The sequence below is a fragment of the Eschrichtius robustus genome, chromosome 16 (assembly GCF_028021215.1).
Source record: "Eschrichtius robustus isolate mEscRob2 chromosome 16, mEscRob2.pri, whole genome shotgun sequence".
Taxonomy (NCBI): Eukaryota; Metazoa; Chordata; class Mammalia; order Artiodactyla; family Eschrichtiidae; genus Eschrichtius; species Eschrichtius robustus.
Genome location: NC_090839.1, coordinates 70,758,964 through 70,786,848, shown reverse-complemented (window position 1 = coordinate 70,786,848; position 27,885 = coordinate 70,758,964). Strand labels below are relative to the sequence as shown.

The 27,885-nt window shown below is 41.1% G+C and overlaps 2 protein-coding genes across 14 annotated transcripts in view; one reads left to right on the top strand and one right to left on the bottom strand.

Moving 5' to 3' along the window:
• Positions 1–79: 79 nt before the first annotated feature.
• LYRM1 (LYR motif containing 1) lies at positions 80–26,240 on the bottom strand. Of its 7 annotated transcripts, none has more exons than XM_068523745.1 (5): positions 25,701–26,020; positions 23,329–23,431; positions 6,475–6,633; positions 1,872–1,964; positions 80–709 (listed from the first exon to the last, which is right to left on the bottom strand). In XM_068523745.1, exons 3-5 carry the CDS (start codon positions 6,631–6,633, stop codon positions 593–595), a joined length of 369 nt encoding a protein of 122 aa, XP_068379846.1. In that variant the 5' UTR covers positions 23,329–23,431; positions 25,701–26,020; the 3' UTR covers positions 80–592. The 7 variants fall into 7 exon arrangements, with proteins under 7 accessions (XP_068379846.1, XP_068379849.1, XP_068379850.1 ...); XM_068523751.1 differs by lacking the exon at positions 80–709 and adding an exon at positions 815–1,049 and having other exon boundaries at positions 1,846–1,964; XM_068523748.1 differs by lacking the exons at positions 23,329–23,431; positions 25,701–26,020 and adding an exon at positions 26,138–26,240.
• Positions 26,241–26,265: 25 nt separating this feature from the next.
• Positions 26,266–27,885, top strand: part of DCUN1D3 (defective in cullin neddylation 1 domain containing 3) — a 34,534-nt gene continuing 32,914 nt past the window's right edge. For 2 of the 7 annotated variants that reach the window (XM_068566213.1, XM_068566214.1), the window contains exon 1: positions 26,266–26,401. The gene's annotated coding sequence lies outside the window, so the exon portion shown is untranslated. Of the gene's footprint in view, positions 26,402–26,525; positions 26,715–26,863; positions 26,885–27,885 lie in introns of those variants that run through there. The other 5 variants (XM_068523742.1, XM_068566215.1, XM_068523743.1 and 2 more) reach the window with 4 other exon arrangements.

Sequence of the window (27,885 nt, the reverse complement as noted above, 5' to 3'; positions counted from 1 at the left end):
GAACTTTTGTGTATGTGTATGTCTGGGGCAGAGATGGGTCTCATAAAATTTCAATGAAAAACCATGATTGATCCAATGATGCGCTTTTTAAGGGGAGTTTATGTGGAAATTGGAAGCGTCAAAAGACAACAAAGCACACACAAAAAGCCCACTTTTAAGCAAATCTATAACTTGAAAAAAAAAGCCTAAAAATATTCTGAGGGGTGGTATATAGTTTTATAGTAGCCATGAGAACTTCCAGCAACTGGCTAATTTCTTCATATCAGCTGGCATGTCTGGTGATCGGCATTCCCTTGAAGAGCTTTGTCACCCTTCAGTCTTCTGCCCACAGGCCTTAGTCTTGTTTCCAAATGATGCTTCAGTGAGGATTTAAGGTCCATGACCTCTAGGGTTAGTGTTGTCCACTCAGGCAGCAAGATCCTGACAAACTGTAGTGATGTGTGAGCACACATCATGGGGTGAGTACCAGTATTTCGAAGGTTTTAAGAAGATATTTGGATTTTTGCTGCTAATCAAGAAGAGCTTTGCTGTCTGGTTTACATTTAAGGCCTAGTTCGCTCATCATTCTCAGAAAAAAACTTTTTTTTCTGGGTTAGGAAACTTCATCGTGAGACTTGAGATATAGTGGTTTGGAAAATTTCCTCAATTTCTCCTGGCTTCGAAGTCCCCGGCCTCGTAGTGGGGTAAGGCCCATAGGAGGTAGATGAATCTGAATAATAATAATAATAATAATAATAATAATAATAATAATAATAAAAAAAATATTAAGAATTATAATCATTGCAGCAGCTTATATTCACTGAAGATTTACTAAGTACCATGCTCTCTGCTAAGTGCTAACTCTATACTGACTCATTATTCCTTATAGTCCTTATACACATTAATCCTCAATATAATCTCATAGAGAATTATTATTCTAATATTCACAGATGAGAAAATGGAGGTTCAGGTTAAATAACTTGCTCAAGATTATACATTAAGTGGTAGAACCAGGATTTGAACCCAGATCTGTATGATTCCAAAGCTTGTGCTCGTCTTTGCCGTATTTCCTGCATGGAGGAAAAAACCACAGATCACACAGTGAGATGAGAGTCCAAAGAAGGTGAGGAAAAAAGTGTATACACAAAGATGTTCTTTGCATAGTGGAAAACTGGGACCAACATAAATGTCTAGTGAAAGGGTGCTGGTTAAATTATGGCATATTCTTACAATAGGATACAATGCATCCATTTTAAAAGATATCCAAAAGAGAGGAAGTAAAATAAATAGGCGATAAACAGTATGCCTAGGGTCCCATGTACTTTAAGTAAAGAAAATGTATGTACATGAGTATAGAAAAAAAGACTAAAAGGATATATTACCAAACTGTTAGGCTGAGCCAATACAATATAAAATTGCTGTTTTTGTAGGTCAAGAGTAGAATATTGGCAATTTCATATGGTCCCACTCAACAGTTAGAGTGGTCACTTCCACAGGGTGAGAATTTTTGACAATTTTCACTTTCTACCTTATTAATTCCTTTAATATTTGAATTTTATTCTTTCATTAATAAACCTGTGTTTTACAATAAGGAAAATAAAAATATTTCCATAAAAAAGGTGAAAGTCAGAAGAGAAAGCTATGTAAATGTGAGCTGGCTTTCCCTTCCATATAAGGGAAAGTTGTTCAAGTAGGAGAAATCAGGCGTTCAATTGACATTTTAGTCTGTTGTGATGGGCTGGTGGCCACGCAAGGGTAGCTTATTTCCAACATGCCTGCTACAGTAGCTCTAGACTTCTCAGCAAACACTAGCCCTCTTGGTACACATTCTTGGAAATAACTGGGTTGACAAGGATAAGTACACACCACATGTTAACTGGAGTCACACTTACTGGCCTTGGATAAGGAATCTGGTAATGCAGTCCAATTTCAATCCTGGCTGTGCACTCATCTATACACTGTTTAATCAGGTCTGTGTCTGTAAGCTATTAAAAGGGAAAAATAGGTGAGATTGTTAGCATCTTTCCAATGCTACATAAAGTATAGGTACACATTTTCTTAAACTTTTTTCAGTTCATTAGCCACTAAATTAAATATTGGTAATTTGAAAAATCAAAAGCAATTTAGTATAAAATTTCCTGTGGATTTAACTTTTAAAAATTATTGAGGTAGATAATACAAGCACATGGTAAAAATAATTCAAATAATACAAATGGATATAATGTAAAACAAAGTCTCCCTCTTCTTCCTGTCTCCCAGTTCCCCTTCTCAGAGACAACAATTATCAGAAGTTTCTTGTTTGTTCTTCCAGGGATATTCTATGCATATATAAGTATACCTCTGTAAACTTAGCATTTTTTCTTATAAAAATGAAAGTTCTGAACCTTGCCTTTTCACTAACAACTTGAAGCTCCTTCTATATTTACACATACAGAGCTGCCCCATTCTTTTTAACAGCTGCACAAAATTCCAACATAAGGCTGTATTATAATTTAACCAATCTTCTACTGATGGACATTTAGGTTATTTCCAATCTTTTGCCATTATAAACAGTGGATCCCTCTAAAAATTTTTTTGGCTCACATGCAAATATATTTGAAAGATCATTTCCTAGAGAGAGAACTGCTAGGTTAAAGGGTTCATGCTTTTTTAATTCTCACAGATATTCCCTGTAGATTCAAATTACCCTCTAAGAGGCTGTACCAATTTACATTCCTAAGAACAATCTATAAATTATATTCCCACCGACAATGAACAACAGTGCTTCTTCATACCCTCCCCTTGTTGATCAAGTTACTTTCAAGTAACCCAATTATCAGCAAGTGCTGTCTAGAAACCCCGAGTAAGATATTGGAGAATGATCCACCTTCTATTTTGAACTGTAAACTGTCTTGCTCATTAGCGAGGAAAAGAAATGACATTTGAAATTTCAAAACAGTTAAACTGTGGTAGTCCAACTTCAAGTAAAGGAATGAAAAGTTCATTCTGAAAAGCAGAAAGCCAGGGAGGAGAAGGGGAGAAACCGTTTCACTCCGAGGATGGAAAATGAGTCAACACATGCCTCTGCTAAGAGTTTGTAAGTGGGCCTCAAAGCAGAGCTGGGATTGCATCAGCCCCAGATGACACCCACAGTGAAGTTGGGGCCGTTGTGGCTTGGAAATTCCAAGGGCATTCTGTCCTATGGTACCTCTTGGAATAAAGTTCCAGAAACTGCAACACATAGAAAGAACCACAGCTGAGTCCCTTGGGACAGAGGCTCAGCTTTCTGACCTCTGTATTTCTCAGAAGCTATTGCTCTGATGTCCACGTTGGGAGTAGATTTCCATGTTCTCATTTGCTCATTAGGATTTAGACCAATTAATGAGATACCTTTGGGTTATTATTAAGCACTTATAGCAAGTGAGGTTACAGGAGACTACTTATGTCTACATGAGGGATTAAGAAGAAAGAAGCCCCTAATAAAGATGTGGTTAAGGGGGCTGAGGGCTCCTGGGGCTCCAGCTGTCCATTTGAACAAGTTGGGTTAGAGTTCTCCAAATCAGTCATTCAGAGGCTGCCTGCACGATTCTGCCATATTCACAACTACCTATACTAATATTAAACTTTTTCTTTAAATGGACTCTCTAAGCACAGTACTTGCAAAATTATCTGATACTGTTTTCTTTCTAATACATGGTAAAACAAGTATGTACTTTATTTTTTATAAATTTATTTATTTTATTTATTTTTGGCTGTGTTGGGTCTCCGTTGCTGCACGTGGGCTTTCTCTAGTTGCGGCGAGCAGGGGCTACTCTTCGTTGAGGCATGCAGGCTTCTCATTGCGGGGGCTTCTCTTGTTGCGGCACACAGGCTCTAGGCACGCGGGCTTCACCGCTGGCAAATACACCTCCCTCTGGCTCACACCACATTGGGCCAATTCAAGCAGAGGCAAATGAAGGATTATTATTGCCTTAACTGAAAACCCAAAGGGTCTTGGGCAGTAGTTAGGTGAGTGAACCTGCAAAGGTTTACTGGGCACATACTACTATGATATCCCCAGCACCAGACTAGACACTGTGAGGCCATGGTCCCTGCCTTCAACTATCAAGGATATTACCTTGGCAGAACAACTCTGACACAATGGTATATAATCAACAAGGGCAATGACTGCTACAGACTGCTATACAGATTCCTATATAGCAGAGTAGGTGGCCATCATGGGGTTGGGTGAGGGCAGAGAACTGGAGGAAGACTTCCTGGAGAAGATCAGCTGAATCAAAGTATTTGTAAATGCTCATTAATTTAGTGACAACCACAAGGCAGGGCCCACGAGATACACTAGAAAAGGATAAGAAACTGTCTATGTGCTCAAGGAACTGACAATCTAGTTAAGGAGACCATACCAATATAAATGAAACAAACAAGAAAAAAAAAAAGAAAATATCACCAACTAATTAGGGGTAGGTATAGCTCAGTGGTCTGCAAATTTTTGATCATCTACTTCTTTCAATAAAAAATTTCTGAGCCCTGAGAATTCCCTGGTGGTCCAGTGGTTAGGACTTGGCACTTTCACTGCCGTGGCCTGGGTTCGATCCCTGGTCAGGGCACTAAGATCCCACGTGCCACACAGTGTGGCCAAAAAAAAAAAAAAAAAAAAATTTCTGAGCCCCATATGTGTATTTATAAGTTTATTAAAGATATTAATAATTCCATTATAAATATATATAAAATAGACATTTTTAAAAGAGCAATAAAAATATATAGAAACAGCACTTACAGTATTTTACTTCTATTCCTCAAAGGACTATTTCAGGACCTTGGGGGGTACATACACTCTGATGTGGTATGCATGGTCTATGGTAAGAGCAGAAAAAGTTCACAAGCAGGTTGGTATTAAAAGCAGGGAGACTGGGCTTCCCTGGTGGCGCAGTGGTTGAGAATCTGCCTGCCAATGCAGGGGACACGGGTTCGAGCCCTGTGTGGGAAGGTCCCACATGCCGCGGAGCAACTGGGCCCGTGAGCCACAATTACTGAGCCTGCGCGTCTGGAGCCTGTGCTCCGCGACAACAGAGGCCGCGATAGTGAGAGGCCCGCGCACCGCGATGAAGAGTGGCCCCCGCTTGCCGCAACTAGAGGAAGCCCTTGCACAGAAACGAAGACCCAACACAGCCAAAAATATAAATAAATTAATTAATTAAAAAAAAAATAGCAGCCATTGCTGCCTGTCACTTGGGGGGGAAAAAAAAAAAGCAGGGAGACTTCAGGGATTATGAGAAGGGAAGGATATTGTAGATTGAGACGGTTTCTTGTGTAGCACTACCCCAATTGTAATTTTACATTTCTTTCTATCTAACTCTGAAACATCTTTCAGAGACCCTGTCTCGGTTTTGCTCAGTTATATCCCTGATGTGTAGTCTGGTGTTTGGAACATGGTAGACACTCAGCTACTTGTTGAATGAAAGAATGAGAGCAATGGGTAACAAAATAGTGGCAGAAGCTATGACAGAAATGGGAAAGCTGGGAAGGGGAGGTGTTCTTGTGGAAAGATGAGTTCTGCTTTAGGCTATTATGCTTGTGGTGAGTTCCTGCAGGTGGCTGATGACAGGTAAAGATATGGGATCTGGAACCATGGTCTCTGGGCCTCAGTGCAGAGGGCTGACCTCAGAGGACGCTTACAGCTGGTAGGCGTGTGTGTGAAGAAGACAGGGCAGAAAAGGAGACTGAGATGGGGCCAGAGAGGGAAAAGTAAAGAGAGTAAATTGTCAGGAAGTTTCACGAAGTGAACAGTGACAGTGCTGAATCCATGAGATCAATGAGAAAAAGGCAAGAAAAGTCAGGAGCTGAAAGCTTCCTTCCATGCTTAGGGCCAGGCAGTCTTCCTAAGGAGCTGACAGCTAGATGCTTTATGGTTTGTCAGATCAAGCCTCTTGGAATGGTTTTTGGCTCCCTGGTGTCTGGGTTCAACTAGCAAATGGAGGCACTATTTTACCCAATTCTGAGGTCCCAAAGGGCAAAGTCTCTCTGCTAGCCAAAGAGGCTTTAGTTCAAAGCTAAGTTATGAAGGGAACCCTGTCTTAATCCTATTCTCTTCCCTCTGAATGGGTTTATACTTGGAGGCTCTGAATAGCTTATGAATCGAAAAAAAAAACAAATTTAACTGCACACCTCCTGTGGGAGTGGCTGACAACAGGCACAGTGTGTGAGGAACCTATCCTACCCTGAAAATTCTCATTGGCCTGACTCAGGTCACCTGGCTCATGGGGTCTTCTGAAGATGCTGAGCCACTTACCCGCTGGACTGAGACCTGAAAAGAGTGGAGAGAGAAGCCCGGGCTGGGCTCTGCTTTTCAGTGGTTGGGCAAGCCAGCTAGGCTGTGCCTCTGGCCCCTTCCTGCTCCACACTCTGTCACTCTGACTTGTGCTGCTCAGTCCTCTCAACTTTAGAACAGAAAAGAAATGAACAAGCACCACAAGAAATTGCTCTCCTCCTTGCAATCTCCAGCTAGAACCTACTTACATTTTTGTTTTTCTGAAACAGTGTTCTGGCTTCATTTAACATGTACTGTTTTTCTTTAATGGTGTCTTCCATCTGCCCTGATGCAGCCTGCCATTTCCTCGCAAGCCTGAAAATTCTGCGGTAGAGGCCAAGAACTTCTTGTCGTGTTGCCGTTGTCATCTTCCGACCCACCAAAATAGAAGAGGAAAAATTTGCATAAAAATTCAATTTGACAGTAGGCAGGGAGGCAGCTGTACATTTTTAAAAATCAAGCTCTTTAATTAGTCTAGAAATAACTGCTCTTTCTGAACAGATCTGTTTGCTAGCATTGCCAGAACGGTGTTATATGAATACCAGCAGTCTCTTAGATGGCCTTGTACATCATCCCATGGTTGAAGGTTGCTCAACCTTGCTGTTTGCCATGATGGCCATTTTTATGAACATGACAAAAGCAAAATGCGCATTTAGTGTTCTTTAAACCAGTATATTCTTTGCCAGAATATCTTAGGAATGATGCTTTTAGTGTGTATTCTGGTAAAATTACATCACTAACCTGAGTGCACAGGAGAAGCCACATTTTGAATAACTGAATTTTCCAGTTAAGTGTGAACTTGAGTTTAATGCAGGGATTGCAAACTCAAGTGCCTCTGGAGCCTGGCAGGTAACAAAATGAGGGAAACCGGCTGGGTGGGGACAGTGGCCAACTAGAGAAGATGTCCCCCCTTGAAAGGGGACAGTTGCTACTCTGCCCCAGCCAGCTGCTGTCATGTAGAATTGAGGGCCTAAGGGTGCCAGATTTCCTGATAGCTTAACAATAGGTGGCAGTCGAGATTTTTAAAATATGAAACTTCAAAAAAGACAGTAATTCCTTATTTTTGAAAATGCGAGTACCAAACATAAAATGAATCTGCAGGCTCAATTCCACCCAGAGTTTGTCAGGTTGCAAACTGTTTTTTAGTTCATCATAACCTTGTTGAAAATATTTCTCAAAATTGTTGGTCTACTTCCTTGTCCACCTAAGAACTGTATAATAAGTACAACAGAAAATCTCTCTGATGACTGAACATCTTGTGGCCCCTCCGGGATTTGACTGCAGGACTTCAACAGGACTGGGGAAAACAGAGACTCCACTCTTGGAGGGCACACACAATGTAGTGTCAGCATCAGGACCTGGGGAAAGGAGCAGTGGCCCAGTAGGAGACTGAACCAGACCTACCTGCTTGTGTTGGAGGGTCTCCTGCAGAGGTGGGGGGCAGCTGTGGCTCACCCCAAGGACAAGAACACTAGCAGCAGAAGTTCTGGGAAGTACTCCTTGGTGTTAGCCCTCCCAGAGTCCACCATTAGCCCCACCAAAGAGCCTGTAGGCTCCAGTGCTGGGTCTCCTCAGGCCAAACAACCAACAGGGAGGGAACCCAGCCCCACCCATCAGCAGACAAGCGGATTAAAGTTTTACTGAGCTCTGCCCACCAGAGCAACACCCAGCTATACCCACCACTAGTCCCTCCCATCAGGAAGCTTGCACAAGCCTCTTAGATAGCCTCATCCACCAGAGGGCAGACAGCAGAAGCAAGAAGATCTGCAATCCTGCAGCCTGTGGGATGTAAATCACATTCGCAGAAAGACAGACAAAATGAAAAGGCAGAGGACTATGTACCAGATGAAGGAACAAGATAAAAACCCAGAGAAACAACTAAATGAAGTGGAGATAGGCAACCTTCCAGAAAAAGAATTCAGAATAATGATAGTGAAGATGATCCAGAACCTCGGAAACAGAATGGAGGCAAAGATCGAGAAGATGCAGGAAATGTTTAACAAAGACCTAGAAGAATTAAAGAACAAACAAACAGAGATGCACATTACAATAATTGAAATGAAAAATACACTAGAAGGAATCAACAGCAGAACAACTGAGGCAGAAGAACGGATAAGTGACCTGGAAGACAGAATGGTGGAATTCACTGCCACAGAACAGAATAAAGAAAAAAGAATTAAAAGAAATGAAGACAGCATAAGAGACCTCTGGGACAACATTAAATGCACTAACATTAGCATTATAGAGGTCCCAGAAGGAAAAGAGAGAGGGAAACGACCCGAGGAAATATTTGAAGAGATTATAGTTGAAAACTTCCCTAACATGGGAAAGGAAATAGCCACCCAAGTCCAGGAAGTGCAGAGAGTCCCAGGCAGGATAAACCCAAGGAGAAACATGCCGAGACACATAGTAATCAAATTGACAAAAATTAAAGACAAAGAAAAATTATTAAAAGCAACAAGGGAAAATGCCAAATAACATACAAGGGAACTCCCATAAGGTTAACAGCTGATTACTCAGCAGAAACTCTACAAGCCAGAAGGGAGTGGCACGATATATTTAAAGTGATGAAAGGGAAGAACATACAACCAAGATTACTTTACCCAGCAACGATCTCATTCAGATTCAATAGAGAAATCAAAAGCTTTGCAGACAAGCAAAAGCTAAGAGAATTCAGCACCACCAAACCTGCTCTACAACAAATGCTAAAGGAACTTCTCTAAGTGGGAAACACAAGGGAAGAAAAGGACCTACAAAAAGAAACCTAAAACAATTAAGAAAGTGGTAATAGGAACATACACATCGATAATTACCTTACATGTGAATGGATTAAATGCTCCAACAAAAAGACACAGGCTCACTGAATGGATACAAAAAGAAGACCCATATATATGCTGTCTACAAGTGAACCACTTCAGACCTAGGGACACATACAGACTGAAAGTGAGGGGATGGAAAAAGACATTCCATGCAAATGGAACTCAAAAGAAAGCTGGAGTAGCTATACTCATATCAGATAAAATAGACTTTAAAATAAAGAATCTTACAAGAGACAAGGAAGGACACTACATAATGATCAAGGGGTCAATCCAAGACGAAGATATAACAATTATAGATATATACGCACCCAACATAGGAGCACCTCAATACATAAGGCGAATGCTAACAGCCGTAAAAGGGGAAATCGACAGTAACACAATAGTGGGGGACTTTAACACCTCACTTCCAATGGACAGATCATCCAGACAGAAAATTAATACGGAAACACAAGCTTTAAATGACACAATAGACCAGATAGATTTAATTGATATTTATAGGACATTCCATCCAAAAACAGGAGATTACACGTTCTTCTCAAGTGCACACGGAACATTCTCCAGGATAGATCACATTTTGGGTCACAAATCAAGCCTCAGTAAATTTAAGAAAATTGAAATCATATCAAGCATCTTTTCCGACCACAACGCTATGAGATTAGAAATAAATTACAGGGAAATAAAACGTAAAAAACACAAACACGTGGAGGCTAAACAATACATTATTACATAACCAAGAGATCACTGAAGAAATCATAGAGGAAATCAAAACAATGCCTAGAGACAAATGACAATGAAACACAACGATCCAAAACTTATGGGATGCAACAAAAGCAGTTCTAGGAGGGAAGTTTATAGCAATACAATCCTACCTCAAGAAACAAGAAGAATCTCAAAGAATCTAACCTTACACCTAAAGGAACCAGAGAAAGTAAAACAAACAAAACCCAAAGTTAGCAGAAGGAAAGAAATCATAAAGATCAGATCAGAAATAAATGAAATAGAAACAAAACAACAGCAAAGATCAATAAAACTAAAAGCTGGTTCTCTGAGAAAAAAAACAAAATTGATAAACCTTTAGCCAGACTCATCAAGAAAAGGACGGAGAGGACTCAAATCAATAACATTAGAAATGAAAAAGGAGAAGTTACAATGGACACCGCAGAAATACAAAGCATCATAAGAGACTACTACAAGCAACTCTATGCCAATAACGTGGACAACCTGGAAGAAATGGACAAATTCTTAGAAAGGTATACCTTCCAAGACTGAACCAGGAAGAAATAGAAAATATGAACAGACCAATCACAAGTAATGAAATTGAAACTGTGATTAAAAATCTCCCAACAAACAAAAGTCCAGGACCAGATGGCTTCACAGGTGAATTTTATCAAACATTTAGAGAAGAGCTCACACCCATCCTTCTCAAACTCTTCCAAAAAATTGCAGAGGAAGGAACACTCCCAAACTCACTCTACGAGGCCACCATCACCCTGAGACCAAAACCAGTCAAAGATACTACAAAAAAAGAAAATTACAGACCAATATCACTGATGAATATAGATGCAAAATTCTCAACAAAATGCTAGCAAACCGAATGCAACAACACATTAAAAGGATCATACACCATGATCAAGTGGGATTTATCCCAGGGATGCAAGGATTCTTCAATGTATGCAAATCAATCAATGTGATACACCATATTAACAAACTGAAGAATAAAAACCATATGATCATCTCAATAGATGCAGAAAAAGCATTTGACAAAATTCAACACTGATTCATGATAAAAGTCTCCAGAAAGTGGGCACAGAGGGAACCTATCTCAACATAATAAAGGCCATATACGACAAACCCACAGCAAACGTCATTCTCAATGGTGAAAAACTGAAAGCATTTCCTCTAAGATCAGAAACAAGTCACAGATGTCCACTATCGCCACTATTATTCAACATAGTTTTGGAAGTCCTAGTCATGGCAATCAGAGAAGAAAAAGAAATAAAAGGAATACAAATTGGAAAAGAAGAAGTAAAACTGTCACTGTTTGCAGATGACATGATACTATACATATATAATCCTAAAGATGCCACCAGAAAACTTCTAGAGCTAATCAATGAATTTGGTAAAGTTGCAGGATACAAACTTAATGCACAGAAATCTCCTGCATTCCTATACACTAACAATGAAAAATCAGAAAGAGAAATTAAGAAAACAATCCCATTCACCATTGCAACAAAAAGAATAAAATACATAGGAATAAACCTACCTAAGGAGGTAAAAGACCTGTACTCAGAAAACTATAAGACACTGATGAAAGAAATCAAAGATGACACAAACAGATGAAGAGATATTCCAGGTTCTTGGATTGGAAGAATCAATATTGAGAAAATGAATATGCTACCCAAAGCAATCTAGGATTTCAATGCAATCCGTATGAAATTACCAGTGGCATTTTTTACAGAACTAGAACAAAAAATCTTAAAATTTGTGTGGAGACACAAAAGACCCTGAATAGACAAAGGAATCTTGAGGGTAAAAAACAGAGTTGTAGGAATCAGACTCCCTGATTTCAGACTATACTACAAAACTACAGTCATCGAGACAGTATGGTACTGGCACAAAAACAGAAATATAGAACAGGAACAGGACAGAAAGCCCAGAGATAAACCCACGCACCTATGGTAAACTAATCTATGATGAAGGAGGCAAGGATATACAATGGAGAGAAGACAGTCTCTTCAATAAGTGGTGTTGGGAAAACTGGACGGCTACATGTAAAAGAATGAAATTAGAACAGTCCCTAACACCACACACAAAAATAAACTCAAAATGGATTAAAGAGCTAAATGTAAGACCAGACGCTATAAAACTTAGAGGAAAACGTAGTCAGAACACTCTGACGTAAATCACAGCAAGATCTTTTTTGACCCACCTCCTAGAGTAATGAAAACAAAACCAAAAATAAACAAATGGGACCTAATGAAACTTAAAAGCTTTTGCACAGCAAAGGAAACTATAAACAATACAAAAAGACAACCCTCAGGATGGGAGAAAATATTTGCAAAGGATTAATCTCCAAAATATATAAACAGCTCTTGCAGCTCAATATTAAAAATACAAACAACCCAATCAAAAAATGGGCAGAAGACCTAAATAGACATTTCTCCAAAGAAGACATACAGATAGTCAAGAGGCATATGAAAAGCTGCTCAACATCACTAATTATTAGAGAAATGCAAATCAAAACTATAATGAGGTATCACCTCACACTGGTTAGAATGGGCATCATCAGAAAATCTACAAACAACAAATGCTGGAGAGGATGTGGAGAAAAGGGAACCCCCCTGAACTGTTGGTGGGAATGTAAATTGATACAGTCACTATGGAGAACAGTATGGAGGTTCCTTAGAAAACTAAAAATAGAATTACCATATGACCCAGAAATCCCACTACTGGGCATATACCCTGAGAAAACCATAATTCAAAAAGAGTCATGCACCACAATGTTCACTGCAGCACTATTTACAATAGTCAGGACATGGAAGAACCTAAGTGTCCATTGACAGATGAATGGATAAAGATGATATGGCACATATACACAATGGAATATTACTCAGCCATAAAAAGAAACAAAATTGAACTATCTGTAGTGAGGTGGATGGACCTAGAGTCTGTCATACAGAGTGAAGTAAGTCAGAAAGAGAAAAACAAATACCGTATGCTAACACATATATATGGAATCTAAAAAATTTAAAAAAAAAAGGTTCTGAAGAACCTAGGGGCAGGACAGGAATAAAGACACAGATGTAGAGAATGGACTTGAGGACATGGGGAGGGGGAAGGGTAAGCTGGGACGAAGTGAGAGGGTGGCATTGACATATATACACTACCAAATGTAAAATAGCTAGTGGGAAGCAGCCGCATAGCACAGGGAGATCAGCTCGGTGCTTTGTGACCACCTAGAGGGGTGGGATAGGGAGGGTGGGAGGGAGACACAAGAGGGAGGGGATATGGGGATATATGTGTATGTATAGCTGATTCACTGTGTTGTACAGCAGAAACTAACACAACATTGTAAAGCAATTATACTCCAATAAAGATGTTTAAAAAATAAGGCAATAAATATAATATTTCACTTACAAATTTTTAAGTAAAAATAATTGTAGTTTCTTAAAAAAAAAAAAACCCACTAAAAATAGAATTACCATATGACCCAACAATCCCACTACTGGGCATATACCCAGAGAAAACCATAATTCAAAAAGACACATGCACTCCAATGTTCACTGCAGCCCTATTTACAATAGCCAGGTCATGGAAGCAACCTAAATGTCCATCGACAGACGAATGGATAAAGAAGATGTCGTACATATATACAATGGAATATTACTCAGCCATAAAAAGGAACAAAATTGCGTCATTTGTAGAGATGTGGATGGACCTAGAGACTGTGATATTGTGTGAAGTAAGTCAGGAAGAGAAAAACAAATATCGTATATTAACGCATATATGTGGAATCCAGAAAAATGGTACAGATGAACCAGTTTGCAAGGCAGAAATAGAGACACATATGTAGAGAACAAATGTGGACACCAAGGGGGGAAAGCGGCAGAGGGGGGTGGGGGTGGTGCTGGGATGAATTGGGAGATTGGGATTGACATCTATACACTAATATGTATAAAATAGATAACTAATAAGAACCTGCTGTATAAAAAGATAAATAAAATAAAATTCAAAAAAAAGAAAAAGAAAATATGAACAGGCCAATTACCAGTAATGACATTGAATCAGTAATTTAAAAATTCCCAACAAACAAAAATCCAGGACCAGAGGGCTTCACAGGTGAAATCTACCAAACATTTAGAGAAGAGTTAACACCTATCCTTCTCAAACTATTCCAAAAAATTCCACAGGAAGGAACACTTCTGAACTTATTCTATGAGGCCAGCATCACCCTGATATCAAAAACAGACAAAGATATCACAAAAAAAGATAATTACAGGCCAATATCACTGATGAACGTAGATGCAAGAATCCTCAACAAATTATTAGCAAACCGAATCCAACAAGACGCCAAAAGGATCATACACCATGATTAAGTGGGATTTCAATATCTGCAAATCAATCAATGTGATACACCATGTCAACAAATTAAAAATTAAAAATCATAAGATCATCTCAACAGATGCAGAAAAAGCTTTTGACAAAATTCAACATCCATTTGGGACTTCCCTGGTGGTCCAGTGGTTAAGACTCCATGCTTCCACTGCAGGGGGCATGGGTTCGATCCCTGGTCAGGGAACTAATATCCTGCATGCTGCATGGTGTGGTCAAAAAAAAAAAAAAAAGTGAAAAAAAAAAAATTCAACATCCATTTATGATAAAAACTCCCCAGAAAGTGGGCATAGAGGGGACATCTCACAAAATAATAAAGGTCATACATGACAAACCCACAGGTAACATACTCAATGATGAAAAGCTGAAAGCAGCCCACTCTCACCAATTTTTTAATTCAACATAGTTTTGGAAGTCCTAGCCATAGCAATCAGAGAAGAAAAAGAAATAAAAGGAATGCAAATTGGAAAGGAAGAAGTAAAACTGTCACTGTTTGCAGATGGCATGATACCATACATAAAAAATTCTAAAGATGCCACCAGAAAACTACTAGAGCTCATCAATAAGTTCAGTAGCGTTGCAGGATACAAAATTAATATATAGAAATCTGTTGCACTTGTCTATACTAACAACAAACTATCAGAAAGAGAAATCAAGGAAACAATCCTATTTAGCATCATATCAAAAAGAATAAACTATCTCAGAATAAACCTACCAAGGAGGTAAAAGACCTGTACTCAGAAAACTATAAGGCACTGATGAAAGAAACTGAAGAGGATGCAAACAGATGAAAAGATATACCATGTTCTTGGATTGGAAGAATTAACATTGTTAAAATGACCATACTACCCAAGGCAATCTACAGATTCAATGCAATCCCTGTCAAAATACCAGTGGCATTTTTCACAGAACTAGAACAAATAATTTTAAAATTTGTATGGAAACACAAAAGACTCTGATTAACCAAAGCACCTTCAGAAAGAACAGAGCTGGAGGTATCATGCTCCTTGACTTCAGACTATACTACCAAGCTACAGTTATCAAAATAGCATCACACATCATTTATAAAAATAAACACAAAATGGATTAAAGACCTAAATATAGGACTGAAAACCATAACACTCCTAGGAGAAATCATAGGCAGAACACTCTTTGACATAAATCGTAGCAAGTTTTTTTTTACTTGTCTTCTAAGACAAAGGAAACAAAAGCAAAACTAAACAAATGGGACCTAAGTAAACTTATAAGCTTTTTCACAGAAAAGGAAACCATCGACAAAATGAAAAGACAACCTACTGAATCGGAGAAAATGTTTGCAAATGATATGACCAATAAGGGGTTAACATGCAAAATATATAAACAGCTCATACAACTAAACATCAAAAAAACAACCTGATTAAAAAATGGGCAGAAGACCTGAATAGACATTTTTCCAAAGAAGGCACAGAGATGGCCAACAGTCACATGAAAAGATGCTCAACATTGCTAATCATCAGAGAGATGCAAATCAAAACCATGATGAGATATCACCTCACACCTGTCAGATGGCTATCATCAAAAAGAACATAAATAACAAATGTTGGCGAGGGTGTGGAGAAAAGGGAACTGTTGGTGGGAATGCAACTTGGTGCAGCTACTATGGAAAACAGTATGGAGGTTCCTCAAAAAACTAAAAATAGAATTACCATATGATCCAGCAATTCCACTCCTGGGGTACATATCTGAAAAAAACACTAATTCAAAAAGATAACTGCACCCAGTGTTCACAGCAGCATTATTTACAACAGACAAGATAGGGAAGCAACCTAAGTGTCCATCAACAGATGAATGGATAAAGAAGATGTGATATATATATATACTATGTTGTACACCTGAAGCTAATATAATATTGTAAATCAACTATACCTCGATTTAAAAAAAAGGAAATTCAGAGAAGATATGAAAAAAAATCCCACTACTAGAGGATTGCGATTAGTCAAATTTAGGAGAATGAACACTGTACTGCCTTTAACAAATTACCAGGCTGGGAAGACAAGGAAGACAGATTTAGCAAGTGAGTAGCAGGACCAGGCACTGGGACACCTCATTATGAGTCCTGGGCTTTCCTCAAACAGGTCATCTGTTGAGAAGTAGGCTGCTCATTGCCCTTTGAGAACAGACCCATTTCCAACCCAAGGGGGAGGGGTAATACATGGAGACTGCATGCTTTAGGGTGGTCCTGAGCTTATGAGAATTTAGGCAGCTAAAGAAAGCAGATGGGAGCTGGAAGGAGCTGTGTTTATCTAGAAATTCTAAGTAATTGCAAGGACTTCACCTTAGAGAGAATGTCTCTTTTGAGTATGATTGCACCTCTTACTTACCCTGACCCTGATGACCTTTCTTAAGCAATGAGGAATGAACCAAGGCTTAACCATTTGATGAAAAGCTTGAAATCACTACTTCACCCAATTCAAAAGTTAAAAGGACATACCTGATATCCGTTCTGATATCCATTATACCTCACAGGAAAAAATGCTTAAAAGGAATTCATATAAACCAAGAGAGATCATCATGCATTGTGGCTAATTGTAATGAAAACTCAGATGAACTGATGATGTTTTTCCTGGTAAGGAAACAGGTTTCTGAGTTTCTGGCTCTCCCTAAAACTCCATGGTTTCGTATGAAAATACATGTGTCAGTTCCTGTGAGGAACAGAGTCTGCAACTAACCTCTATTAATGACTTCTTCACTTCCCTGTCATTAACAGAAGAAACTTCCTTGACTGCATGACACTTAAGGAGGAAAGTGAAGGCAGTATGGCATATTAAAACAGCAGCAACCTTCTCCAAAGTCTGACTTTCATTTCTTTGTTTTTACTACTGTCTGAACCACAGCTTCAAACTATAACTGATCACATACCATAAGCTGATACACACGCCCTGCAAGTATGGTATTTAAGGTAACAAGCAGAACTAACAATTGGTATTTAATAAGACCATTTTCAAAACTCTTTAACGTTTAAGTGTTTTGAAAACTAATCCTGAAAGGGAAATAAGTGATGTCTTCCTCGCCAACATCAGGTGATCCGGAAAACACAGTCCAAAAGATTTCCACAGTCTAAAGCTGTGTTCTCCATTATGTACTATTCGCAAGTCATTGTTACAAAGCTTGTGATTCTAGAAACAAAATCAGCCATATAAATTAAAAAATTGTTAAAAAGCTCTCTTCTTTTTGGTTTATATTTTTATTCCCAGGAAGCAACTTGTTTAGGAAAAGTGACTTTTCCCTGAGAGTCTTCCTCCCTATGGTATGATGGCTTGAAACCAACTTTTATTCCTCTAAAACTATCAATGATCTCTCACTATTGATGAAAGGCCGAGTCAGACCTTCTTCTTCTTCCCTAGTATCAGGGGTTGACCTGATGCAGTGGGGTCTGCTGGGATTCTCCCATGGTCGACATCAGGAATATGAAATTGTTTAGAGGACCACAACTGAACTTCAGTCTCAACTGCCTGTGAAGTCAGTTCTTAAAGAATTTTTACAGTTAAAGTTTTATAACTTTTATTCTGAGACTGATATTTCTTCAAATTCTGCTCTGTACTTCCTTAACCCTCAAATCCCAGAATGAGGAAAGATAAGAGATAGGAAGTGTGCCTGGGAGGAACTGTGACTGGAAACTGGGCTCTTTTCTTCAAATCGTATTTCATGCATAAACACAGTGCCAGGATAAAACTCATTACCAAGCACCTACCATGTGCAGCCTGTACCATTAAAAAAGGGCTGACAAATATTGCTGCTAGTACATTTTGGCTTCAGGTCATAGTCAGAAGTTTCCGTTAAAGCAAGTGTCCCAAAGACTGGTTGGGGAGGTAATTTTTGATGTACAAGAAAATATTTATTTTCTTAGTGTGATCCCTTAATGTGTTTTAATAGCCCAACAAACACGTGATTTAAAGTGATTTCTATTTTGTAGTGATATAGAGCTACCTTTAAACACATAACAGAAACTTTTAAGCTGGTTTAAAACATAGGCAGGACTTCCCTGGTGTCCAGTGCTTAAGACTGTGCTCCCACTGCAGGGGGCATGGGGTTCAATCCCTGGTCGGGGTAAGATCCGGCATGCTGCGCAGTGTGGCCAAAAAAACAAAACAAAACAAAACAAAAAACCATAGGTAAATAATAGCAGAAATTGTGATGTGGAGTCCCCAAAAACCTGAGTCTGGGAACTGTAGCTATAAGGCACCCTGCTGTGGTGTTTGTTCTGCTGAACATTTCACTTAGAATGCCTGTTTTCTGCTGGCCACCTCAACTTGTAGACACCAGTTTATTCTCAGGCTTTTCTGGAGCACCTTTTTCTCTGCTTCTATCACATCCAGCTATTGTTCTTTTGCAGTTTCACTGTCTTTTTCTTCCCAGAGTCTCTGAATTCCTGGAGGGCAGGGACTGCATTTTGCTCATTAAAGGAATAATAATAAGGATAAGAATGATAATAATAACAGTAATAGCTACATTTACTTTGCACTTCCTCTGTGCTAGGCTTCCTACGTACTTTACACACATATATTAACTCCCATAATCGTCACAGTTCTATCAGGTAAATACTACATTATCCTGTTTTACAAAGGAGGAACCTGATGCCAAAAGAGGTTAAGTAACTTGAGCAAGGTCACATGGCAAGGAAGAGGTGGAGCCAGGATTCAAAACCAGATAGTGTGGAGTCAGAGCCCCAACTTCTAATCACTAAATAGGCTGCTCAATCTCAGTAAATGTGGTTGAATGTCTGCTGATTGCTTTAAAGAACTTAGCCAGTTGTGACAATGGGAACTAAATTCTACTCCCTTCCTACAAAGAGCAAAAGACCATTCTTTTTGCACCCTGATTGAATTGCAATTACCCTTTTATAAGGTTTTCCATATACCATCTGCCCCTCCCCTGCAACTGTCCTTCCTCAGTAATGATGTTACACACCAGCACCTTCAGAGGAGGCTGTGCACTTAACTGGACTGCTGTGCTCTTCTGTTCCCTGCGGCAACCCTGTCCCTGACGCTCCAAAGGAGCTGACATCACATAAGAGATACCAGCACTCATGACAGTGCTACTACCCTGCAGGTCTTACTCTTTCCTCCCAAGCATCTATCCATCCATCCAACATTTATTCAGTGCCCATGTGCCAGGCTAGGCATACAGTGATAAACAAGCAGCCACGGTCCCCTGTCCTCCTAGAGCTTATATCCTAGTGGCAGAGGCAGATGATATACAAGAAAAATTTTTGTATAATTTTGGTTATACGTGCTCTCAAGGAATGAAACAGTAATATGATATGAATGAGCAGAGGTGGGGGTTATGTTATCTTGGGTGGTCAGTGACGTTTGAGCTGAGTCTTGAATGGTGTTCAGGAACCTATTAATGGGAAGAGTTCAGGGGAAGGTGATGCAGGAAGAAAGAACAGCAGGAACAAAGGCTATGAGGTGGGAACCAACCTCAGTGTTAATACAATTGAGAGCCTATGGGGGAAGTGGGACCACAGGTGGACAGAATCCAGCACAGGCTGGGAGAGTAGGCCTTGGAAAGGAGTTTGATTTGTAGTCTAAGAGCAAAAGGAAGACAGTGGTAGGTTTTAAGCAAGTAAGAGTATCATGGTCTGATTTACATTTTTAAAAACATGCTGGATTTCAAACTGTATCATAAGTACCTGTGATTCTACCAGTCTTGCAGATGGTGAAGAGTCTTGCCTAATGCTACCTAACTGACAGGAGAACTGGGATTAAGAGCCAAAAAAGCTGAATGATTATTTCCCTGACTGAAAGCTTTTCCCTGTTTTTATTTTGGAGTCAGTAATGGGGACTCCAAACAGGCAGTGATCAATTTCCTAGGGAAAAAAAAAAAAAAAAGCACCACCCACTCACTCTTCCACTTGCTCTGGAGAATGAAAATACAGTGAAAGGGTCTATATACTTGGCATGTCTAGATCTAGTTTTGCAGGAGGCCTATAGGAAGATTTGCCAGGACCAGGGGCTTTATCCACTTCACCCTTTTCCCCACCTTTGGAACAGTTTCTTTCACCTTTGGAAAAAGCATCACTGCACGAACACTTAGAAGTTTAAGAGCAGAGATGAAAATTCCCTTTCCTCAGATGAAATTTATAGAAGTATGACTCTGGTCTCAGGAATGTCAAAATTCCAAATGTTGCACTCCCATGAGGCTTTGCCTTCTACTGAAGAAAAAGTGTTGCAGTACAAACAAGGGACAGAAAAGGCAAGGGAAATTAACTGACTTTCAAACCCCAGGTGGAAGGAGACTCCATTCTTTCAAGATCTGTCCTTAGGTGTAAATTTTAAAAATCATAACCAATGAATATAATGTAGTCAAATTTCTCTCCCAACTACTTTATGATTTTGGGGGAGGGTGATAATGAAACTCACCCAGTGAAATCCATCGTATGTGTTCACCATGTACCAGTGGTGACCTATCCCGTGTCCTGCTGCCCTATCTTCTTAGATCTGGGACTCCTTCTTTTTGCCAAATGGAAGGCCCCAACCCATACAACTGAAATATTCTTTTTTTGCTTAACTGCTGATTCTCATCCTTTGGCTTTCATCACTTTTCACGGGGTGCCTTCTTCACACTGGGTCAGCGTCCCTGCTCTGGTGTATACCCCTATCATAATGTTCATTCTACTCTATTGTAATTTTCTGTTTGACTTATGTTTCTTCCTCCACTGTGTGTGTTTTGGGAGGGGAAGAGAGAAGCAGGCTGGGACCCTGTCTCATCCATTACACTCCTAGGCCTGGCCCAGAATTGGAGCTTGAAATACATTTGTTAGAAGAAAAAATTTACCCACACAGAATAATCACCAGTAATTACCATTCTCATCCTGAGATATACGCAGTGGTATTTGGATCAGGTTTCACAACAGAAGACCCTAGAGCATTTAAAAATACTAATTAACCCTCACAATGATGTTTTCAAGAGTGGCACTGTGGGTGTCAGGGTGAGAATTGAAGATTAAGTGTTATTTGGTGAGGCAGTCTTCTCACTTCCATCTAGGGCAGTATACACAGCTGTTACATAACCCTCGCTCTTAAGTTCTCTTAAGGCCACTTAGGGTTTGTCCACAGGACTGAAATGATACACTATATTTCCAGGAAGCTTAGAATCAAACATATAAAAAAATGAGTTTTTGATATTTTTTTTCTTAAAAACAATCCTTTGGGGGAATAAGGTCCATTGCACCCAAATGATGAGGGTTCAAAACCAACCTAAAAAATTATAACTTAAAGCTTTTGTCATTTGGAAAACCTCCAGGGAACTGAAGCATTCTTATAATGTCAAAGCAAACAGATTTTCTTGCCCCAGATAGCAGAATAGAGAATGACTACCTTGATTTTAGGCATTCAAAATTTTTCCAGAGATGTAAAGGACAGGAGATATAATACAAACAATGAACTAATGGGCTCTGGAATGATCTGGGTTTGAATCCTGACTTCACCACATCAGGCAAGATATTAATCTTCCCGAGCCTCAGTTTCTTAAAATGGGGAAACAACAGAACCTTCTTCAAAGAGTTGTTTTGAGGATTGTTCATAATAATCCATGTAAATCACTTAGCATTGGGAGTTAACAAAGGCAAATGTTACCTGAAAAGGAGGAAATAAAGGAGGAACAGTGAGGCCTCTTTTATCTCTGCTAAACTTTGCTGCCTGCTGGTGAAATTATCGCTTTGTGGCAGTAATGGATTTTCCTAAAGCTGTTTCCCTCTGATCATTAATAATCCCTGCACAGTAAAGAGCTATTGTTCTTCAGTATGAGTAAATAACCCTGCCCGAGGCATCGCTTATCTTCAGACCACAGAGCAGACTTCTTACTGGAAATACAATGCAGGTGCCAACACCAAGGGCATGAGCAAGCTTCCCTTCCTATTTTTCTTCCTTTATCTCTTACTCCTTGCTTATCCTTCGGGTGCACTTTTCTCCTAGATCCGTTATCCTTCCCGACTTTCTGATGTATTCCCATATCCTATACAGTATCATCTTACCTAAATTGAATAACCTTCAAGCTAAACCAAGTGCCCCCATCTCCCTGCCCCACACACGCCCCATGGACTTGTTTCCTGACCTGGATTCAGTTTTTGGTTACTAGAATCCAAAAGGGGAAGTGTAATGCCACACACTGTTTCGTATATCTCAGGATATGCTTGTGGGGTGTACTTAATCATACCACGGCTATTCTCTGAAACAGCATCTTTTTACACAGAAATTGACAATATGGTATGTCAGAGATACGGGTCAGGGAGGAAAGGGTATATCATATTTTTATCTAAAGGAAAAGAAATTAGGTTAGGCCCCGTAACATGGGAAATCTTCAGAAGACAGGGAAAAACCAAAAATATTTATGTCTGAAAGATTTCTAAACTATCCCAAACAAGATCATGTAAGGCACATATATTCATCCTAAATATATCAGCACAGGAGCACACACAAGCTTATACTTGTAAGGGGAACTCCAATCAGGCTCTTGTATCCAAGAGATGTACAGCAATTTGCCCCCTCAGGGATAGAAACTCCAAATGGAAACCAAGTTTCAGTCTCTCAATTCAAAAGAAATGGAAGCAACTGTTTCCTTATCATCATATTTTAAGAGACAAAGACAAGGTAAGGGTCAATCAGAGGTAGTGAGAACAAGTTACCAGAAGTAGGAGGTGTGTGTCTGGGGTGTTGTGTGTATGTGCTGGCAATGGGTGAAAACTTGGTCAATGCTGAAGATCAACCCCAGTCATTCGTTCGTAACTACCCAGGATTTGAACCCTTCGTAGGAACTAGGGAAGTCAAGAGAACACAAAACATTTAAATTAAAACATTCAAACCTCTTCTTTGTGATAATTTCCCAAGAAACTGGATTAAGAAACAGACAAAAGGGCTCTGGTTATATAACACTAGATACACCTAACCCTTGATCCAACCACCTGATATATAACCCTCACCCTGCACAGGAGGTCTCCGCCTTCACGAGAGTTTCCAAGTACCCTCCACCTATTGAGTAAGCAACTTTCCCCACCTGCAGAAGCACGGGAGCTCTTTACTAGACAAAGTTCCTTTAGAGTAGGAGCAATGACTGTCCATCTTTAGTGCGCAGAATGATTAGCACCCAGAGTACCTTCGAGTTTCTCCAGGCCAACAATGACCAACAGAATGTTCTTCAATGATGGAAATATTCTATATCTTCGCTGTCCGACAGGGTAGCCACTGGCACTGGGCATCTGAAATATGGTTAGTACATCTGAGGAACTGCATTTTAAATTTTATTTCATTTAAATTTAAATAGCTACATGTAGCTTGTGGCTACATATGGACAGCAGAGCTCTAGACCAAAAAACTGCAAATCAGATGCCCACAGGTGTTAGGCTGGTAGAGGAAGGGAGAAGAATCTCATTGGCTCCAGCTGACTGTTGCTCTGTAGGAACCTCAAGCTGGTGTTGCCAGATTGTCTCATTTTTCAAATGAAGCTGAAAATCAGATTTTTAAATTTGGCAAGTAAATTTTTAAAAATAATTTAAATCAATCTGTGGGCCAAACCACGTTTGCAGGCAATATCTGTCTCACCAGTTTGTAATCTGTAATCTAGGCCAACCCCTAAACTCAAAGGAAAGGGTCTTATTCAAGGCCATTCTGCTGGTCAGTAAAGATGCAAGACTGAAACCCAGGCCTTCTGATTATTCTTCTGATACCCTTTCTAGAGTTTATGAAATCAACCATATCTAGTGGTGGAGGTGGCAGCAACAGCGGGGACAAATGCACCTTTGTCAGAAGCTGTTGAAGTCCATGGTTGATACATTATGGACACAGTGTTCCTATATGTTGGGTCCATGGGCAAGGCTCTGAAATAGGAGCCAGCAGGGCACAAAGAAGAAATAGTTCACAGGGTAGTCAGACATATAAACAATTAATAAGCAAAGTAAGGTTTGCTATAATGAACACAAATCACCTAAGCAGGAGTCCAAAAGCACTGACAGCTGGGAGAGGAAAGGAGGAAAGAGATCTGAGCCAGGCCTTTGAGAATGAGTATCAATGATTATGAGGGTGGGTCCCATTATTCAAGGATATTACGGGGCCTCCTTCTATCTTGGAGGCTTTGTGTGTGTGAAGAGTCTCCTCTGCTGGCTTTTCCTTCTCTGGATCATCTCTACATGTAAAGAGCCCCAAGGAGTTTAGAGGCCTTCCTCTTTATCTGCACCCTCTTCTTAGGTGATCCAGGAATAAACTGCTACATTTATTATCTCTCTGAGTTTTCCCTTGACTTGTATATTTAACTTCTCAACATCTTTACTTGGACCATTAATAGACTTATCAAAACTAGTACGTTCAAAAGAATAGTAGTGCCTTCCAAACTATTTTCTCTGCGGAGTCATCCTTGGTTCCTTCCTTTCCCATACACTTCACATCCAATTTGGCAGCAAGTCCTGCAAGCTCGACTTTCAGAGTACATTCCAAATTTAATTCTCTCCATTTCCAACGTGAATACAACACTACTGTCACCTCCCCCTTGGCCCTACTGCAACAGCCTCCTAGCAGGTCTGACTACGTCTACCCTTCTCTATCCAGTAGCCAAGAATGATTTTCTAAAAATGTAAATCAGATCTGGTCACTCCTTCTTAAAACCCTCCATTTAAAAAACAGCCAAACCCTCACCTTGAGCTAAAAGGCTATGCTTGATCAGGCCCTGCCACTTCTCCATCACAGACCACTCTGGCTCTGGTTCTTTCCTTTCTACTCCAAGCACATGGCCTTCTCGCCATTTCCTTCCTCAGATCCCTTCCCGTTGGTTCTTTTCTCCACCTAGAAAGCTCATTCCCTAGCTTCCCTCTTTTCTCGGACTTCCGTAAACCCGGCCTCCTCTGAACAGACTTATCCGATTTAGAGTGGCCCTCCCCCCATCTTCTACCACTTCATCTGATACTGCTACCTTTGGGGCATTTCTCACTTGCTGATATCTTACTGATTTACTTTTTAACTTTCTCCCGGACTCGAATAAAAAGTCATGGAGCAACGCCTTTGGCGGACCGAGGGATTTAAGAAGCTGGTTCTCATTATCTTAGAAAATCTCAGTATCGTGTAGGGGACTCGTCTGTGTCAACCTTCCTTAGCTAGACGCCTCTCGCCCCGGATTTACCCCTACTAATCTCCCATTTACATTCGGGAATCCAAAGGATTGAGAAGTCTCAGATGGGCCCCAAACCAGCATTTCAGCGTTCCCAAACCAGGGCTCCCCTTCCTGGCCCTCAAGCCGCTTCCCTTAGCAAGTTGCCGAGGCCAGCGGCGGTGACACCGAGCCGCCCTCGCGAGGCTGGGGGGGCGGAGGGGTCACACAGGCTCGTCTCCTAGCAACGTCGCACCCCGCCCCCCCATCCCTGCCCCTGGGGAGCCAACCCCTTCCCCCAGTCTCCCGCGCCAGGAGTCAGCGTCTCCATTCTCTACACTCACGCTGCATCAGTCCAGCCTTCCCCCACCCACAGAAGCCCGGCAGCCTACCGCAGGCTGGGAGGAGGCGGCGCCGGGCGCCCAGCTGAGCTGCGGCCGACTGAGCTCTGGCAGGTCCGGTGGGCCAGGCCGTACCAAACCACCGGACGGACCTCTGTGGGAGTATCAGTCCCAGGTCGAGGGTAGGCTCGAGCCTTCCTTAAACTTCAAACGCTAGACCACGCTCCGCCGTACAGCCAACAATATATCTAAGTTCATCCTTTCCTTATTTCCCTTTTCTCCCTTTAGTTCTCCTCTCTCCCCCCATCACAGCCAAAAATATGGTCCAGTCCATCTCCTCCTAGCTCTCCCTCCGCGTCTCTAGGTCTTTGCCCTTACTTGGCGACGGCTTCGTACGTCTTTGCGTACGTCGTGACGCAAACTGCCACTTTTTCCCTACCCGCCCCTCTCCTATTCCGCGTCCTGGAGCGGGCGGCTTGCGGGGTTACCGGAAGTGATGATGCAGGAGGCGATGGAGAGGGCGGGGCTTCGGGGCGGCCCCCGCCGGTGGGCCGCAGATGAAGAGGAGGCGGTGGCAGTGGTGGAAGAAGAGGCGGCGGCGGCGGCGGCGGGGGCGGCGGCAGCGGCGGCGGCGGCGGCGGCGGCGGCGGCAGGGAGCCTGGAAACGCGAGCGGGGATGGTAGGTGTTTTGGACCCGCCGGGCCGCCGTCGTTTCCAGAAAGGGTTTGACTGGAGAAACCTCTGGAGCAGCTGTGAGTTTGAGGGGGGGGTTTGAGGAAAAGGGGAGGCATTGGGAGATGAAGGGGCGGGGGTTGGGTACCTTCGAGAAAGGGGGGGTGGAAGGGGAGGAGTGGAAATCGGCGCCTTGTCTGGACTGGTCCCGCTGGAAGAGGAGGCTGTGAGGGGAGCCTGTGGCGTGTCAGCCGCAGGGCTCAGAAAACTTACCTACTGTCCCTGCCTCCCTACCGCCAGCACCCCTCAACCCAGGGCCTGGGGTTCTGGGGGCCGGAGCTGCCCTGAAGGGAGTGCAGACTCTGGTCCTCTGCCCCTTGTAAGCGCCGTGAGGTAGGAGCCCAAGCGAGAGGTGGTGGGTGAATCTCCAGCTCCCTCCGCCCTCATTTTCCTCCCCACCCCCATCTTTCTCTTTAATCATTAACAGCCCTGGAATTAAGGGGCTCAGACCTGGAGGCCTTCCTATGCACCTTTGCTATAAACGATAACCATCTGTGCCTGAGGTAATGGGGCTGGAAGCTTTGCCTGTATCCTGTATAGGAAGTGGGACAGGGTGACAAATGTATTGTGTTTTTCCGTTACCCCCTCACCCCCCATCCTCTCCCTTGCATACCCCTCCTTTCCACTTTAGTTCTCCGTGGCTAGGTGGTAATCGTGGTGGGTTTTGTTGTTGTTGTTGTTTGTTTTTTCTTTATTGCACTTGGTATCTTGGTTACCTCTTTTGAATTTGGTGTTCCACCTCCATCCCAGATCTTAACTGCAAGCTTTGTAATACTTCAGTTACAAGCTGTGTGTCTTTGGGAGTACCTCTCAATGCCTGGTCGCTCCCGATTAAGATGAGCGTTTTCTCCTATGAATACTGGAATTCCAAAGCCCTTGCAAGGATTCCTAAATGGCATCATAGCCTAGGAATCAAGGTCTCTTGCTCTAAATACTTTGTGTGTGAGGAATTTAAATGTTGTCAACTCTTTCCAAAGTGATTTGCTGTTAGGCTAATTCTGGATTTCTGTGTTTCTCTCCACCCACACTTCATGATGCACTTTGGAGAACAGAAAACCCCATATTACTTTTTTGTTTCTCCAACTGGACAATAGCTCTTTTATCTTTTTCTCCATTTGCGTGTCTGGCACACAAGTCTTCAGTGACACATTTGGCTTGTGCTGATTCCCATCTTATTTATTAAGCTTATTCTTTGTGTATAGGTGGTCTTAAATGAGACAATGTGATTTGCTTAGTTTTGTTTTAAGGAAGAATACAAACCAGTAACGGCTGTGAAAAAATTATTTGAGAAAAAAAAAATTATTTGAAGAAAGCAAAGAATGATTGGAAAAGAAGGTCTCTTTGTTGATGTTCTGTTGGTTTAAGGAAATAAAAAAAAGTAGTGGTACTTTAGCCTGTTGTAGGGATTTCAGAGTGAAGTGTAATGATTCCTAGTTTGGTGTTGATATTTTCTTTGGAAATCCTCTGTTGAGTCTGGCACTGTGTTTTCTAAAGAACTTTAAGA

Excerpts from the sequence above, each read along its gene's own strand:
- LYRM1 (XM_068523748.1), bottom strand. The coding sequence starts at position 6,633 with ATGACAACGGCAACACGACAAGAAGTTCTTGGCCTCTACCGCAGAATT. Across the intron at positions 1,965-6,474 it reads TGTTTCAGAAAAACAAAAAT|CTTACAGACACAGACCTGAT; the intron begins GTAAGTAGGTTC and ends CCCTTTTAATAG. Across the intron at positions 710-1,871 it reads AGATTCCTTATCCAAGGCCA|ATTCATCTACCTCCTATGGG; the intron begins GTAAGTGTGACT and ends ATTATTATTCAG.